At 44.6% G+C, this 16526-nt stretch overlaps 2 protein-coding genes and 3 non-coding genes across 6 annotated transcripts; all 5 read left to right on the forward strand.

The window, feature by feature from the left end:
• The first annotated feature begins 4604 nt into the window (after positions 1–4604).
• Rpl17 (ribosomal protein L17) lies at positions 4605–7919 on the forward strand. Its single transcript, XM_028871942.2, has 7 exons — positions 4605–4666; positions 5365–5417; positions 5522–5562; positions 5870–6004; positions 6223–6321; positions 7162–7353; positions 7839–7919. Exons 2-7 carry the CDS (start codon positions 5378–5380, stop codon positions 7884–7886), a joined length of 555 nt encoding a protein of 184 aa, XP_028727775.1. The 5' UTR covers positions 4605–4666; positions 5365–5377; the 3' UTR covers positions 7887–7919.
• LOC114694940 lies at positions 5227–5292 on the forward strand. Its single transcript, XR_003734778.1, has one exon. It is a non-coding gene; the product is annotated as a small nucleolar RNA SNORD58 (small nucleolar RNA).
• Positions 5626–5690, forward strand: LOC114694945. The gene has a single exon (XR_003734781.1). It is a non-coding gene; the product is annotated as a small nucleolar RNA SNORD58 (small nucleolar RNA).
• LOC114694946 lies at positions 6074–6138 on the forward strand. Its single transcript, XR_003734782.1, has one exon. It is a non-coding gene; the product is annotated as a small nucleolar RNA SNORD58 (small nucleolar RNA).
• A 1720-nt stretch (positions 7920–9639) lies between the features above and the next one.
• On the forward strand, positions 9640–16126 carry C19H18orf32 (chromosome 19 C18orf32 homolog). 2 transcript variants are annotated; one of them, XM_028871944.2, is made up of 3 exons: positions 9640–9856; positions 14669–14859; positions 15453–16126. In XM_028871944.2, exons 2-3 carry the CDS (start codon positions 14695–14697, stop codon positions 15516–15518), a joined length of 231 nt encoding a protein of 76 aa, XP_028727777.1. In that variant the 5' UTR covers positions 9640–9856; positions 14669–14694; the 3' UTR covers positions 15519–16126. The 2 variants fall into 2 exon arrangements, with proteins under 2 accessions (XP_028727777.1, XP_028727776.1); XM_028871943.2 differs by having other exon boundaries at positions 9670–9856; positions 14672–14859.
• Positions 16127–16526: the final 400 nt, after the last annotated feature.

A 16526-nucleotide genomic window follows, 5' to 3' on the forward strand; every position in this document is an offset into this window, starting at 1 on the left:
ACAAAAAACACCCTGCCCAGGCTCAGGACTATCTGCTCTCACCACTGTATTGGACAGAGAGACCAAGCTCTGAGCTTGAAATAAAGGCTCTTTGCTTTTACATATGAGATTTGGTCTTCGTGATGGTCTTTTGGGGGTCCCTGTGATCTGGGCATAACAAGTAGTTGCAACCAAGACTATTGTGTTCTACAAGGCCTAAATTATTTGTAGTCTGCTCCTTAAAGAATGATCTACCAAAGCTTGGTATGGTGGCACACACTCTTAATCCCAGAAATCAGGGGACTGAGATGGATGGATCCCTATGAATTGGAGACCAGCCGAGGCTACACAGTGAGACTCTGTCTTAAAAAAAGAAAGAGAAACAGAGAAACAAAAAGAAAGAAACAACATACAATGACGTGTTTATCTAATTATTCTTTATCAATAAAAAAATCAGCCGGGCGGTGGTGGCACACGCCTTTAATCCCAGCACCTGGGAGGCAGAGGCAGGTGGATCTTTGTGAGTTCAAGGCCAGCCTGGTCTACAGAGTGAGTTCCAGGAAAGGCACAAAGTGACACAGAGAAACTCTGTCTGGAAAAACAAAACAAACAAGCAAAAAAAAATCGGGAGTCAGATGTTAGGGTAAGAATCTGAATGACCAGAGAAATGGAGACGCCACCAGTGACCTCCTATCTCTTCTGTTCCTCCATCCAAAAGGTCTGAGATCTTCTCTCAGCTCTGCCTTACTATTTCTTGTCTCCTATCTGTCCTTGGTCCTCCAAAACCTCTATGGTTAATTTTGATCAGTTAGTGGCTAGCTCTGCCCTCTGACTCAAACCAAACTTTATTGTTAGAATTTGTTCAAAATATCACACAATACTAGGGAATCAGGTAGGTACCACCACCTTCAGGCTTCAATACTCACATCTCTAATGGTGGGTCACCTATATACTGTCTTCCAGAATGATCATTCGAGGAAGACACCCTAATTAATAATGCACTCAAGACAAAATTACTCACCAGAAATCCACCAAATTAAAAGGTAAGTGATAGCACGAAAAAGCAAGACACATCCAGAAAGCCAAGAATGATAGTGCACACCTATAATCCCAGCATTTGGAAGGCGTCTACCACAAGACCAGGAACTTGAGGCCCTCCTGAGCTACCGAGCAAGATCTCAACCTGAACAACAACCACAAAAATATGGGGGGTGTGGAGGTTGTAGTTCAGTGGTATTGCACTTGCCTAGCATGTGAAGTGTGGGAGACAATCATTATACGTCCAGTAAAGGAAGTCTCAGGCATTTGAGAATAAGAGTTCAGGACCCAGAAAAGCAATACTCCCTCGACGGAGAAATTAGTGCTGGAGGCCTCACCCTGGCCAGCAGTCTGGAGCTGGAGGCCCTGCGACTTAGAGCGGAGTCTGATCCCTTACTGCCTTAATCACTTTTCCCATTGACAAAAACAACTTTAAGGGAAGGAAGAGCTGCTTTTGGTTCACAGTGTGAGGGTTACAGTCCATCGTGACCGGGAAGGCGTGGCAAGCGTGGCTCTAGCTGGGCCGTGGGAGCAGGAGGCAGCTGGCCTCACTGTGTCTGCAGTAAGACATCAGAGAGAAATGCTAGAGGTCAGCTTGCTTTTCCTTTTTTTTTTAACAGTAGTTCAGCCCGAGACCACGATGGGATGGTGCTGCCTGCGCTCAGAATGCCTGCTGCCCCCCGCCCCAGTTAAACCTCTCCTGAAACAAGCCCCAGACATACCTGGTGTATTTCCTAGGTAAGTCTGAACCTAGACAAGCTGACAGTGTGGATTAGCCATCAGACCTACTTACCCCCTTGATGGTCTTGTCTGAATGCGAACCAGCACACTTGGGGACTCTGTTTGAGGACCATGTACCATTGCAAACATCTATGACCCGTGAGCATGCCACAGACCGTCGTTACCACATCTTTGCTCGTGAAGTTAAAGCCAAAGGATTATTATATTTAGAATGACGCCTCAGTAGCCAAGCACAGTATTACAGCTGAGGACTTTAGATTGCGTGTCTCTGCTCTGCCATATTAGCCAGCCTGGGGTTGGGTTTTGCCCATGGTTTCACACACAAAGCTGCTTCCATTGGCTCATAGTCTACTACAGCTCCTCCAAAGGAAGCCCGTATTGACCTATATGAGAGAATAGACCAACAGCTTGAAGGGCCCATGGGAGCTTCTTATCCTGATTAACTACCCATGATGATTTGCGACAACTATTCCCAAGTCTAGGCAGTAGTGAGAGTCTGGGGGAGAGAAACTTCTCTTTCATTGAAACTGTGCATAGATGACCAAAGAGAAATATATAGAGTAGAGAGAATCGGTGTGTTAAAGGCCTTTTCCTCCCAACAAGGAAGGGAGGGATCTGTGTGAGGCTGAGTGAAGGTACAGAGGACTGTTGGAGAACAATGTACGGACAGCCACCTGCTGTGATTCACAAGCATCCCATGGGGGAATCTCTCACACACAAAACAGGCACATACAGGGAAAACCCATGATGCCATCTACTAACAAGATAAAAATAGAAAATGTACTTTTACACTTCGTTTTGTTTTGGATAGAATCTCACAACATAGCCTCAGCTGGCCTTGAACTCACAAAGCTCCACTTACCTCTGCTTTCCCAGTGCTAGGGTTAAAAGGCATGTGTCACCCACCATACCTGGATAAGAAAATGTATTTTTTTTTTTGCGGGGGGGGGGGGTGGTGGTTCAAGACAGGGTTTCTCTGTGTAGTTTTGGTGCCTGTCCTGGATCTCACTCTGTACACCAGGCTGGCCTCGAACTCACGGAGATCTGCCTGGCTCTGCCTCCCAAGTGCTGGGATTAAAGGGGTGTGCCACCACTGCCCCGGCTCAGATTTGTTTTTATCACTCCTATTTCTCCTCTTGGTTCAGCATATTGTACCACTCAGTATCAATCAGGAAGTCTGGGGACCATCTTTCTTTTTCTTTTTTTATTTATTTATTTATTTATTTATTTTTTGTTTTTGTTTTTCTAGACAGGGTTTATCTGTGTAGCTTTGCGCCTTTCCTGGAACTCTCTGTGTAGACCAGGCTGGCCCCGAACTCACAGATATCCGCCTGGCTCTGCCTCCTGAGTGCTGGGATCAAAGGCGTGAGCCACCGCCACCTGGCCTCTTTTTATTTTATTAAAAAAAAAGAATTGTTCTAGATTTATTTTTTTGTGTGTGTGTATATGAGTGTTTTGCCCACAAGTGTGTGTGTGCACCAGGGGTGTGCCTGGTGCCTGCGGAGGTCAGAAGAAGGCATCTAATTCCCTGGAACTGGAGTTAGACATGTGAGCTACCTTATGGATGCTGGGAACTGAACTCTGGTCCTATGGAAGAGCAACAAATGCTATTAAGTGCTGAGCCATCTCTGGCCCTGGTCTCCATTCTACAGCTTCTACCTAGCAAATGCTGGGATTACAGGTATGAGCATCATGGCATACCCAATTAGGACTTTGATGTATTTACTTTTTCTTCTTTCTTTTTCTTTCTTCTTTCTTCCTTCCTTTCTTTCTCTTTCTTCCTTTCTTCCTTTCTTCCTTTTTCTTTCTTTCTTTCTTTCTTCCTTCCTTTCTTCCTTCCTTCCTTCCTTTCTTTCTTTCTTTCTTCCTTCCTTCCTTCCTTCCTTCCTTCCTTTCTTTCTTTCTTTCTTTCTTTCTTTCTTTCTTTCTTTCTTTCTTTCTTTCTTTTCTCTCTCTGTCTTTCTTTCTTTTTAAAGACAGGATCTCTCTATGTAGCCTTGGCTGGCCTCAAACTTGGTGAGGCACACTGCCTCTACCTACCAAGTGCTGGAACTAAAGGCTGGCATAGCCTGGCTTGGGCCTTTCTAACTGTCCATTTATAAACCACTTTCATTATAAACCACTTTCTTTTTTTTTGATTTTGTTGACAAAATCAAATCTAACTGTTGTACTCAGAGTCCCCCAAAGACCAGCCAGAGACCAAATCCGATTCAGAAGCAAGGAGTCTTTTCTCAGGAGAGACCCCAAGGAGCAAGGCGGCAGGGTATTTATGGGGAGTAAAGCAAGGGGGGTTGGGGGTCTACAGACTACATAAGAACAGACTCCATCCGGGGGTGCTGTCCTTGGTTAGCTTGCAGCTGCAAGAAAACTATTATCTCTTTCAGGGGTTGCTGTGGTTACTACATTTTTTTCCTTATCATGAGCCTGCTAGCTGTAACTTTTCATTGGCTTCTTCTACTAGATGGGCGCATCTGGCAGGTTTTCCTGTAACTAGAGCTGGGCTCAAGGGCACACCGTGCTGTGCCATCCTGCTGGGTCTTTTCCACAGCTTGTCATGGCTGCAGAATAGCCAAGGCAGGGGTCCGGGATCCTCACTAACAACGAAGACGGCTCAATTTCCCGTTCATTTCTAGTAATCTGTGTCTTATGCTTCAGGGCTGTTTGTATTCACTGATACTTAAAAGCCATACATTTTATTTTTAGAATTAAAAAAAAAAAAGGAAATTTGAGACCGTCTCTAGAGTTGCATTTCTTGTCTGACATTCTACAAAAACATCCACACTCCCTTTCTTCTCGGCCCTCCCTCCCCTCGGATCTCGGGCCTTCGGCCGGAAGTCTCGCGAGAGGTCGAGGTCTCATGAATTCTCCCAGTAGCCCTAGCACTTCCTCTTCCTGTTCGCGGCCTCAGGTGAGCGTTGCCCGGCGCCGGGCTCTCGGGCCCGAATCCTGCGCCATCGCCGTCCCCCTGTCTTCGGGGACTGCTGGCGTCGCGGGCCCCGGGGGTCTGAGCTCCGAGGACCATGGGTCCTCGCCCCGGGCGGCCGCGCCCTGCGCGGAGGGGCTCGGCGGCGCGTCCGAGCCGGAGCCCCGGCCCGCGCAGGCCTCTGCAGGCCGCGGAGACGCGCGCGGGGCGGGCGCGGGGGTGACCCGGGCAAGAGCGGGGACGCCCGAGGCTCCGCTCGGCCCCACTCGGCTCCGCTCGGCTCGGCTCCGGCGGTGAGTGCCGCCGGGGGCGAGCGTCATTCACTGGGGCGCAGCGGTGTGCCTGGGGCGGCTCGTGGCGGGGAGGCTGCGGGGTCGGGGCGGAGGAGGAGGCGTCCGTAGGTGATCGTGCGTGGATTCCGCCACCGCGCGGGGGTGAGAACGGCCGTGCTCCGCAAGGGACGGCCTCGGGCCCCTCGTTCATTAATCGAGCTGTGGGTAGGCAGGGCTGGCATTAAGGGAAAAAAACTGGCTAGGAAAAGATGGCTGCGATGATGTCATATCTTAGGACACCTTTGGATTGATCATGAAAACGACTCTTCTCTGAGCAGCTGTTGGTAGGTATTTAGCACGTGCTCGAGCTTTTTGGTGATGAGGTGACTGATGGTAATGTTGTGCTCCCAGGTGACCCGTGAAGATGGTTCGATACTCGCTGGACCCAGAGAACCCTACGAAATGTAAGCGACTGACCTGAATCTTGTTTCGGGGGGTTGGGTTTTTGTGTTTGGAGTGTGCATAATGCAGCAAAGGTGGACTTATTTTTCCTTTTGCATTTTTGTAGCATGCAAATCGAGAGGTTCAAATCTTCGGGTTCACTTTAAGGTAAGGAAGCCGTGATCATGATAAAGAATTCTAATTTGCCTCCTGCGTGTCTCTAAAGGGTAGCTGCGGTGATGACTTTCTTAGGACACCTTTGGATTTACCGTGAAAAGAAACACATTCTGAGCAGCTGCCTTTTTAACGAGTTGGTTATTGGTGTGTGAATGCTTGAGTAGAACTTGGAAATATTGTGGGATACGGGTATATAATTATAGGACAAGGGGGGTTAGATAATTTACTGTGATTTCATCTCTCAACTCTTAAAATAGAATACTTCAACACTTAACCCAAACTTTCTGGCTTGTATCAGAACACCCGTGAAACTGCCCAGGCCATCAAGGGTATGCATATCCGAAAAGCCACCAAATACCTGAAAGATGTCACTTTAAAGAAGCAATGTGTGCCTTTCCGGCGGTATAACGGTGGAGTTGGTAGGTGCGCCCAGGTGAGAGATCTTACTGTTGGCCGTTGGGGGGGGGGGGCACTGGGGCCAAAGTCTCCTTTGTCCCTCTGGTTGCCATGATGACAATCTTAGGACACCTTTGGATTAACCGTGAAATAAAACATGTTCTGAGCAACCTTGATGCTGGACGTTAAGTTCTTAACTGGGTCTAACGCTAATTTATCAAGGAAAGTGACAAACTGCTTCCTCTTTTTCTTCAGGCCAAACAGTGGGGCTGGACACAGGGCCGGTGGCCTAAAAAGAGTGCCGAATTTTTGCTGCACATGCTTAAGAATGCAGAGAGTAATGCTGAGCTGAAGGTACGTGAGCCATTGCCGTCCATGTGTGTATCTTAAGACAGTTACTCAGATACGTATCCTGTTCGGCGATTGTCATGTACTGGGAATGGGTGTGCATGCCTTTTTATTTGGGTTTCAGGTCAGCCTGGTCTACATAATGAGAAACTGTCTTTTAAAGAGCCAAAACACCACTTTGGTCTTGTGCCGCCAGTGTAATAGAATTGTGCCTAGAGATGGATGGCATGCCGTGTCCTAATGGTCTCCTCTGTCCCCAGTTCTGCAAAAGGAACATCTTCCGTGGCCTGGATGAGTGCCAATCAGGGTGTTGGCACCATAGTCCAAGGCACCCCAAAAGAAACATGTCTTACTTTATGCCACCATGCACCTTTTGGATAGTGCTAGCCTTAGTGTGGTTTGTTGACAGTGTTGTGAAGGGAAATGTTGAGTGTTGGGTGTTTAGGATGTCTAGGGGTAGGAGAACCATTACTCTTGTATTTGAAAACTTGATTTTTTCTTTGCAGTAAGGTTATGTCTTCTAAAATAAAAATAGTACTGTAAGAGGACAGGGGGCTGGGCAATAGCTAATGTATCCATCTCTTTCCTCTAACAACCTTGAGGCTTACAGGCAACATGAATTTAATACACTGAGTTTTATTGTAGCTGAATTTCTTAGTGCCTTAGAAAGGCCTGCCTTTCAAGGTGATGTCATTAAGATAGGATTAGCTACCTAAACCACAAAGTATGACACTGCACTCAGGCAGGTCAGACAGGAGGAGCAAAATGATTTAAGGTCAGACAAGTTAGAGGTTAAAAATGTTTCTCTCAAAATAGATGTTTAATTTTTCTCCTCCCTGTTTCCAGGGTTTAGATGTGGATTCTCTAGTCATTGAACACATCCAGGTGAACAAAGCACCTAAGATGCGCCGACGGACTTACAGAGCTCATGGCCGGATTAACCCATACATGAGCTCCCCCTGCCACATCGAGATGATCCTCACTGAGAAGGAACAAATTGTTCCAAAGCCAGAAGAGGAGGTTGCGCAGAAGAAGAAGGTGAGTTTCTTAGTTGCTGGTGTATCCTACTAGAAAGATAATTGGGTGCTGGGATGACTCTTAGGACACAGACACCTTTATAATAACCATGGAAAGAACCTATACTGACCAGCCCTTCGCCCACTTTAATGTGACTCAGTGTGGCACTGAGATTAGTCTTTGCACTGGAACACCTCCCTTACAACTGAGTAATTTGACTTTTGGCACTTACATGTTGCCATTTCTTTTTGATTAGCTGGCAATGGTTCTCAACCTTCTTAACGGTCTGACCCTTTAATACAGTTCATGTTGTGGTGCCCCCAACATAAAATTGTGCTTTTTTATTATGATGGGTTTAAAGGGGTCACAGTCTGAGAACCACTTGCTCTATACTGTTTGCCAAGTGGACTCTTCCTGCCTTTCCTTAGGTGTGAATATGAGTCCTTCCAAGAATTAACATGTGTTTGTTCTAGAAAATTAAATGATCCCTTTCTTTGCCTTTTCAGATATCCCAGAAGAAACTGAAGAAACAAAAACTTATGGCACGGGAATAAATTCTGCATAAAATAAATGCAGATAAAAGTAAAGGTCTTCTGGTCATCTGTCTAAGCATTGTCTCAGATTGCCTGTCAATGCACCTTGGTGGGAGGGATGTTTATCACGCTGGAAAGGTTTATTAAAATGATCAAGCAGTGAAACAGACTTGGAAAACAACTAAGACATGGAAAAATGACTATCATCAGGGACTTGGAGATAAACTGTTTTAGTGCCATTTCTTGGCCTCTGGGCAGCCCAAACAGGTGTACATACATACACTTAAAAGCCCAAATTTTTTTAAGGCTAGAGAGAAGGGTCAGCGGTTAAGACTGCAAAGGACCAAGATAACCCCTTACTCAAGCTCCAGAGCCTCTGATACCTTCTTGCCTCCTCAGATACCCAAACAATATATACACATGGAAGACTAGAATTCTAAAGTTGGGCTAGAGAGATGGCTCAGCAGTTAAGAACACTGCCTGCTCTTCCTGAGGTCCTGAGTTCAATTCCCAGCAACCTCATGGTGGCTCACAACCATCTGTAATGAGATCTGGTGCCCTCTTCTGGTCTCCAGACAGACACAATACATATTTTTTTTTTTTTTAAATCTAAAGTTATAAACTGGCATTGCAGGGAGTTTAAGTTAACCTGTTTTGGCCTCCCAAGTAGCTAGGGCTTGACTTAAGTAAGACTTAGGAATAGAAACTTTGAGGTCCTACATCCTCTTGAGAAACTTGGAAGTGAAGTACTGCTCCCCTAAGATATCTTCTGTGTACATTTGCCTGTTGGAACTGTTCATTTAGATCTAGTTAGTACAGATCCCCTTGCCACTGTCCAGCATTTTCCAGGGTATCTTGTTGAAGAACTTGCCTGGAGGGATAGCTCAGGTGAAGCTGCCTGAGTTGAGATACTCCCACATGGTGGTAGAAGAAACTTGCCTAATTATTTATGAATACCATGTGACGCAGCATATAAATGTGATCTTTTTCTTTCTGTTATGACATGAAGCATGTTTTACTGCAACAATAAATGTCCTTTATTGTTGCTTCCTGCGAACATTTCATCTGCAAGGCTCTGTAGGAATAGTTTAATTTCTCTTGGGTAGATCCCCAAGTGTTAAGATAAATTCAGTTACTGTGTCTGACATTGTTGAGACAGGGTTTCCTCACAGATCCTCCTGCCCTGGTGCTGTAATTTAAGAAGTGTGCCACCATCGCCTGGCTGAGACTTCATGTAAGGGTTCCAAATCCACAACCTTTTCAACGGACTATGCTGAGAGTGTAAAGTGGTCTGCAGCTCAGGGGTTGAGTGGTAGAACCAATTCAACTAGTTTTTAGCTCTACATTTACCTCCTCCATTAAAGGTGTGTAAATCTCCCGGGCGCTGGGGTGCTCAGAATCCCATCTTCTGGGGGGATGTAAGAGTCTTGATTTCAAGACCAGTCTTGAGTGTTTCATGTGTGGAAACAAAAAGGTACACCAGTTTAGCAAGTCTGAGCCTGAGAACAATCGTGCCAGGGCCTTGGCTGTGGCTGCTGAGCCCCCTGCAGCCCAGCAGGATTTCCCCCTGGATCAGAAGCCTGTCAGGTGCCTGGGAAACTAGGCTCTGCGCACAGCGCCACCCTTCCCTACACGGGAGGCGCGGGGATCTGTGCACGTCACTGTTACGTTCTGCGCGTCCCCTGTCTGACGCATCCGCCTTTGTCAGCTCCTCGACATATCATTGGCTGGTAGCTGCCTAGCCTCCCGGAAGTGCGGACATTGCTCTGGGCGTCTCGGCGGTGAGTGAGGTTTTGGTGGGATTGGAGCTCGCGCATCGGGTCTCTGTCAGCGTCGCTGTCCGGCAGCTCGGCGTCCCGGACGGTGCTGTGCGGTGCGCCGGCAGCCTGCCCTCGCCACGGGTCTCGGCACCGGCCTTCGTCCATCGACCCCGGTGTCTTCCTCCCTCCCTTCCGTGGCGGCGGTTTGGTCGTCATCCTTGGACCCGCACGGTGAGTGCCCCTTCTCTCTGCGCCGCTGGCCCCGTCTTTGATTTCCCCTGTTCCTCGCGGTTCCTTCAAGGGAGATGACTTCACAGCTCTCCTTAGGCTGTTCTCGGGATCCCTAGCCCTTTCCTCTCACTTCCATTGTCCTCCTAGACCAAGTTGAGTGGAAGATTCCATTTTGCTCTCTTTGGCAGCTTGGAGAGTAGTTAAAATAGTAGTCTACCTTGCCATCTTCTAGACATTACCACTGCACTTTCTACAGTATGAAATAAAACACCTATCCAAAAGAAGTTACTGGGATTAAGAGACAACACGATTAGTTTTCACTCACTGTTAGCTTTCTACTTAAGAGATCCAAAAAGTTTTTATAAAAACCATAATATGGAAGTCGGGAGCGGTGGTGCACACCTTTCAGTGGATCTCTTAAGTTCAAGGCCAGACAAGGCTACATGGTGAGACCTTGTCTGATAAGTAAATAATACGATGTAGTTATTGGCACGTTCTTGGGGTTTTATTTAGAGCATAATGTGTAGGAATTTTTAAACCACCAACTACAGGTAGAACTCAAAAAATACGAATGAAAAAGATGGATGGGGAGGACAGGGGCCTGAAGAAGAGTTGTAAAATTATCAGGGTTTTTTTTTTTTTTTTTTTTTAAATTTGGGAAAAAGGTAAAAAGTGATATTTTGTTTTGTTTTAAGACACGATCTCACTATGTAGTCCTGCTGACCTAAAACTCACACATATATCCCCCTTTTCCCCTCCCAAGGGCTGGGATTAAAGGCATGACCTACCCATTCCTGGCTGGGAATTCTGGTTGTGCACAGGTTCCCACTCTGGTGAGTGCTCTTCCAGTCTACATCCCCAGCCCTGTTCCCCACCACCACCACCACCAACTCTAACCTTTTTTGTTTTTTTCATTTGGAGATAGAATCTTCCTAAATTATTGATGCAAGCCTTGAATTCGATGTGTAGCCCAGGCCAAGGTATGCGGCTCTTTTCATGAGCCTCCCTAATAGTTGAGATCACAAGCCTGGTTTATTTTGTTTTGTGACATTTCTATTTTATACTACAGTCACACTGTCCAGTGCACACCGAGTTCTTGTCAGCTGGGTGCTATTGTCGTCTTCATTTTTCTCGTGAGGGAATTAAGGCACAGTCTGGTTCAGTAATTTTTTTCCAAGAAGCACCTTGTAGAAAGTGATGCAGGTCTCAGACCAAGGCAGCCTCCCCGTGCAGTCTGTAAAGTGTGTGCTGGGGAAACCTTTAGAAGGCTGCAAGACCTAGAGCCATCTCCAGCTCAGATTCTAAACATCTGCGACCAAAGTAAGATTCCTGAAAAAAAAAAAAAAAATGCGGAAAAAGAATCTCTGCTAATTGACTGTTTTTGTAAGTGCTAAGTGAACAGAGGATCTAGCAAGTGGTTCTTAATCTTCTTAATGCAGTTCCTCATGTTGTGACCCTAACCACAAAATTATTTTATTGCTACTTCGTAACTGTAATTTTGCTACTGTTAGGAATCATAATGTAAATATCTGATGGGCAACACCTGTGATGGGGCTGGTTGACCCTGAGTGGGGGGTGGGGTAGGGGTAGACTTGACCCATTGCTTGAGAACCACAGGTCTAGCAGGAGCTAGGCAAGCGTCCTATCACTAAGCTTAATACACCCCCAGCTTAATTGACTGATTTTTTTATTTTATTATTTATTTTTTGGTTTTTTCGAGACAGGGTTTCTCTGTGTTGTTTTGGTACCTGTCCTGGGTCTCGCTCTGTAGACCAGACTGGCCTCGAACTCACAGAGATCCGCCTGGCTCTGCCTCCCCGAGTGCTGGAATTAAAGGCTTGTGCCACCACCACCAGGCAGTTTTTTATTTTATTTTATTTTATTTATATCAAAGAGTGTGCTCTTAAAATTTTTAGAGATTACTTTGGTAAATTCTTAAATTATTTTGACTAGAATTGATTGAGTCCTTTATAAAATAGCTGGTCATTCCTTGGTGTAAATTTGTACTTGCTCACAGTTTTTGCTTGTAATTCATTTCAGAATTGCATTCAAAAGAATCATAACACTGTGTCCCTGTATTGTGAGTAGTTTGAAGTGTACTTCTGATGCTGATCCATTTAACAATCAATACATAGTATTCTGAAAATTAGAAAATTTAGCATCCTTGAGTATGGTTCTGAAACTCCTTTTTAAGGCTGTAGTGATGCTTAGTTTTAATTATTAACTTGAAACAACTTAGAATTACCTGGGAAGAGAGTTTTAATGAATAATGATCCAGATCATTTGGCCTCTGAACATGTCTGAAAGTGATTATTTTGATTGTTAAAGGATATGGAAGACCTAGCCCATTGTGGCCATCACAATTCCTTAGGCAGGAAGTCCTGAACATTGTAGGAGGAGAAAGCTAGCTGAGATCCTTGTAGTTTTTCTCGCAGCTCTTGATTATAGATGTGATGTTTTCAGTTTCTCCCTCAGCTTTCCCACAGTAACGGACTCACCTGGAACTGCAGTGAGATGAAACCCTCTCTTTCTGAAGTTGCTTTTTGTTGGGTACTTGTCACAGTAACAGAAATGAAATAGAATAATTCTCTATCTTGAAATCCTACTCCTAAGAGGTTGATTTATTTTGTGAATTTAAGAGATCTTTTGATTTAATAGAAAAGTATTGTCTCTTTTAAGACATAATTGATTTTCAGAATCAGATTTGTCAATATGATTTTTAGTTATCAAGAACTCTAAAAAGGGCTGGCTCTGTTTAACCCCTGAACTGGAGAGGCAGAGGCAGGTCTGGTCCACATAGAGTTCCAGCCAGCCAGGGCTATGTGGTGAGAGATTCTGTCTAAAAAAGAAAAAGAATATTAGAAGTACTAACTTTTAGAAATGGACAATTTACTTACCTGATAATACTTATCTTAGGATTACTATTGCTGTGATGAAATACCATAACCAAAGCAACTTGGGGAGAAAAGGATTTATTCGATTTACACCTCCACATCACTGTTCATCATCAAAGGAAGTCAGGACAGGATCTCAAACAGGGCAGAAACCTGGAGGCAGAAGCTGATTCGGAGGCCATGGAGGGGTGCTGCTTACTAGTTTGCTTTCCAGGGCTTGCTCATCTGACTTGCTTTCAGAACCCAGGACCACCAGCCCACAGATGGTACCACCCACAATGAGCTTGGCCCTGCCTTGTCAATCACTAATTAAGAAAATGCTCTACAGGCTTGCCTACAGCCTGATCTTATGGAGACTTTTTTTTTTTTTCATTTCTATTTTTCTTTTTTTGAGACAGGGTCTCTCTACATAGTGTTGGCTATCCTGGAACTCACTATATAGATATATAGACCAGGCTAGCCTTGAACTCACAAAGATCCATCTGCCTGTACCTCCCCAAGTGCTGGGATTAAAGGCATGGGTCACTATGCTTGACTGGAGGCATTTTCTTCATTGAAGTTTCTCCTTTTAGATGACTTAGTTTGTGTCAAGTTGACATAAAACTATCCATCATGGCTGGGTGGTGGTGGCGCATGCCTTTAATCCCAGCACTCAGGAGGCAGAGCCAGGTGGATCTCTGTGAGTTCGATGCCAGCCTGGTTTACAGAGTGAGATCCAGGACAGGCACCAAAACTACACAGAGAAACCCTGTCTCGAAAAACCAACCAAACAAACAAACAAAAAACTATCCAGCACAATACTGAATAAAATGTTACTTATTACCCAACACACCTTCAGTTATATCCTTAAAAAGGAATACAGGAAACTCAATGTTAAGAGCAGGGGCTGTTCTTCCAGAGACCCAGGTTCATATACCGGCTCCCATATGGTGGCTCACTTCTGGACCCCACAGGCACTGCATACTCACGATGCACAGACATGCATGCAAGCAAAACACCAACACACATAAAATAGATAAGTAAATCTTAAAACAACAAAATAAATTAAAAGTTGATCTACCTAGTGGCACCTGTAATTTAGCACTTGGGAGGCTTGGGCAAGAAGAGTTCCAGTTCCAGGACAGCCTGGACAACTCTCAAAAATAGAAAAGCAGGTCTAGGTTTGTAAGTTGATGGCAGAGTTCTTTCTGTCATACACAAGGTCCTGGGTTCCATTCCCAGCAGTGGCCCCCACTCTTCACCTACGCTGTCCCCCACCCCCCCCCCCCCACATATAAAGGGAGACTTGGAAAAGGCTGACTTGGAAGCCTAGAGTTTGAGTTTCATATTATAGGATTTGTCTTTAGTACTGTTCCATTGGCTTATTGTTTGGGCTTTTTGTTTTTTGGAGACAGGGTTTCTCTGTGTAGCCCTGGCTGTCCTGGAACCAGGCTGACCTCAAACTCACAGAGATTCACCTGCCTCTGCCTCCTGAGTGCTGGGATTAAAGGCGTGTGTCACCACCACAACCTGGCCCATTGACTTATTGTTAATTATCAGTTCCTTATATAATCCACACTAAGTGCACCCTATATTTAAGTATAAATAATATTTTTTCCTCTAGGGGAAAAAAACCCCAAAACACTAAAAACAAATACCTTCTCACTCTGTAACCCTGACTGTCCTGGAACTGGAACAACTCCCTGGGTTGGCCTCCAACTCGTAGACAGTAACAGTGATGGGAAAGAATTGGCAGCCGGCATCTCACTGTTCATGTTACCTGTTCCTTTACCTTGCAGATAGCAGCATTTTGGTTTAGAAACCTTTGCTTTGAGCAAATATTTTTATACATACCCTCTACCCCCTGTAGAAATAGTACTTTCCATAAAATCTTTCTATCGGTAATCTGTGATAAGCTATTTTCCCCTGTTTCTGCCAGCAGTTTAGGAACTCACGCCTGGGACAATGGTGTGCATTCCCTGTATCGTCATTCCAGTGCTGCTCTGGATCTTCAAAAAGTTCCTGGAGCCATACTTATACCCTCTGGTTTCCCCGGTGGTCAGCCGTCTATGGCCTAAAAAAGCTATACAAGAATCCAGTGCTAAAAATACAGGCAAAGTAGACTGCAAGGTAAGACCCTCCAAATGCCTGAGGCGGGCAGGAGAGAGGGTGGTACGGGTAACCGGAAGCCCTTGGCTTTGGAAGAGTGAGCTTTTAGAATTGGTAGCTTAAAAAAATAAATAAATAAATAAATAAAATAAACAAACAAATAAATGTTGAGTAAAAGAAAAACAAACAAACAAAAAAGAATTGATAGCTTTAATGTGTTTGTCTCAATTTCAGTAATTTTGTAACCAGAAGATTTTAAACCAGGCTTCTGATTAATGTGTTTGTCCTTTGGCTTTATGGCTTTGGTTGAGGATCTTACTTTCCCCCACCTGAAATGGGGATTGAACCCAGAATCAGGAGCCCACCAGGTCAGCCCTCTACCATGAGCTCCATCCCCAGGCCCAGTGTGAAGGCTGTTTTGAAAGTGAATGTTCAGACCACTCCAGTTTTCAACATTGGTGCCTATTGCATTGACTCTGTTCAGTTGTGTTAATTTAATTAACCACATAATTCTGGAAGCAAAATCATTTCATCTGAAGTTTGTTGTCTGTCTCTTAAAATCAGTGCCTTTTTGTTATAATAATTCTTGATTTTTTTTTTTTTTTTCATTTTAGGGTGCAGATGCCATTGGATTACCCACAAAAGAACCAATAGAGGTCTCTGATAAAAAGAAAGACTAGTGCGGTTTTCCTGAAAGCCCTTGGCTGGTTTCAAATGGACCCGATAATATGAAGCACCTTCTTTGTCTCTTGCCTTTTTTCTCTGAGACCAGGATTCTAGATAAACAGTTTAGCTAGCTATCTGATACTGATCAGGAAGTACATGATATTTATATTAAAAGTGTAAGTAGTTATATTTAATGACCTCCCCCTGAGTTTCTTTTTCATTAAGGTAGCTTTTATTTCTGTTATTCCATTTTACTAATATGAATAAATAGAAGGTTTGTGTGAGCAGACACTCAGAACTTGAAGTCCTTGGGCTTTTGCATTGTTTCGCATGAATTTGGCTTCTGTTTTTGCTTCCTGTGGGCTCTTGTGACTTGAGTGGGATGAGTCTTACTGTAAAACAGTACAGTTGATGGAATGAAGTATGAAAGATGTAATTACTGTCCAGCACAATGGAGAGCTGATACTTAGGAACAGTTATTGCTCCAGGTTAACTGGAAAAGAAGGAACTAGGGGAAGCTTCTTTGAAAAATGTAACATCAACATCAATGTCAATCACATAAATTCTAATTCTGCTGTACTTCTATTCCTACAAATGCATTAAACATTCAGTTTAACTTGTTCTTTGTTTCTTCTTGTCTTTTCATATTTGAATGTAATTTTTAAAAAAAGATCAGGCTAATAAAGCAGACTCTTAGACCTGTCATCCAGACAGTGGTTAGGCAGAAGTCAACATTCCACAATGAGTGAATTCCACAGGAAGGATTTGACTGGCCCGATTATGCCTAAAGCAGCTAGGGGTCTGGTTGTGGGCTTCACTTGAATGATGAAGCCAATCCTGTGCCTGAAGGCTATGATCCCAGCTACCTAGGGGCTGAGGTTCTGAGTTCAAGCCTGGCCTTTGCTGTAGTGTGAGTTTGTGTCTAACTTAGCCAGATCTTGTGTCAAACTTAAAAATGCAAAAGGGGTTGGAGATGTAGCCTAGTGACAAAGTGTTTGCTTAACCTGAAGCCCTGGGTACAG

Source organism: Peromyscus leucopus, chromosome 19, assembly GCF_004664715.2.
Source record: "Peromyscus leucopus breed LL Stock chromosome 19, UCI_PerLeu_2.1, whole genome shotgun sequence".
NCBI lineage: Eukaryota > Metazoa > Chordata > Mammalia > Rodentia > Cricetidae > Peromyscus > Peromyscus leucopus.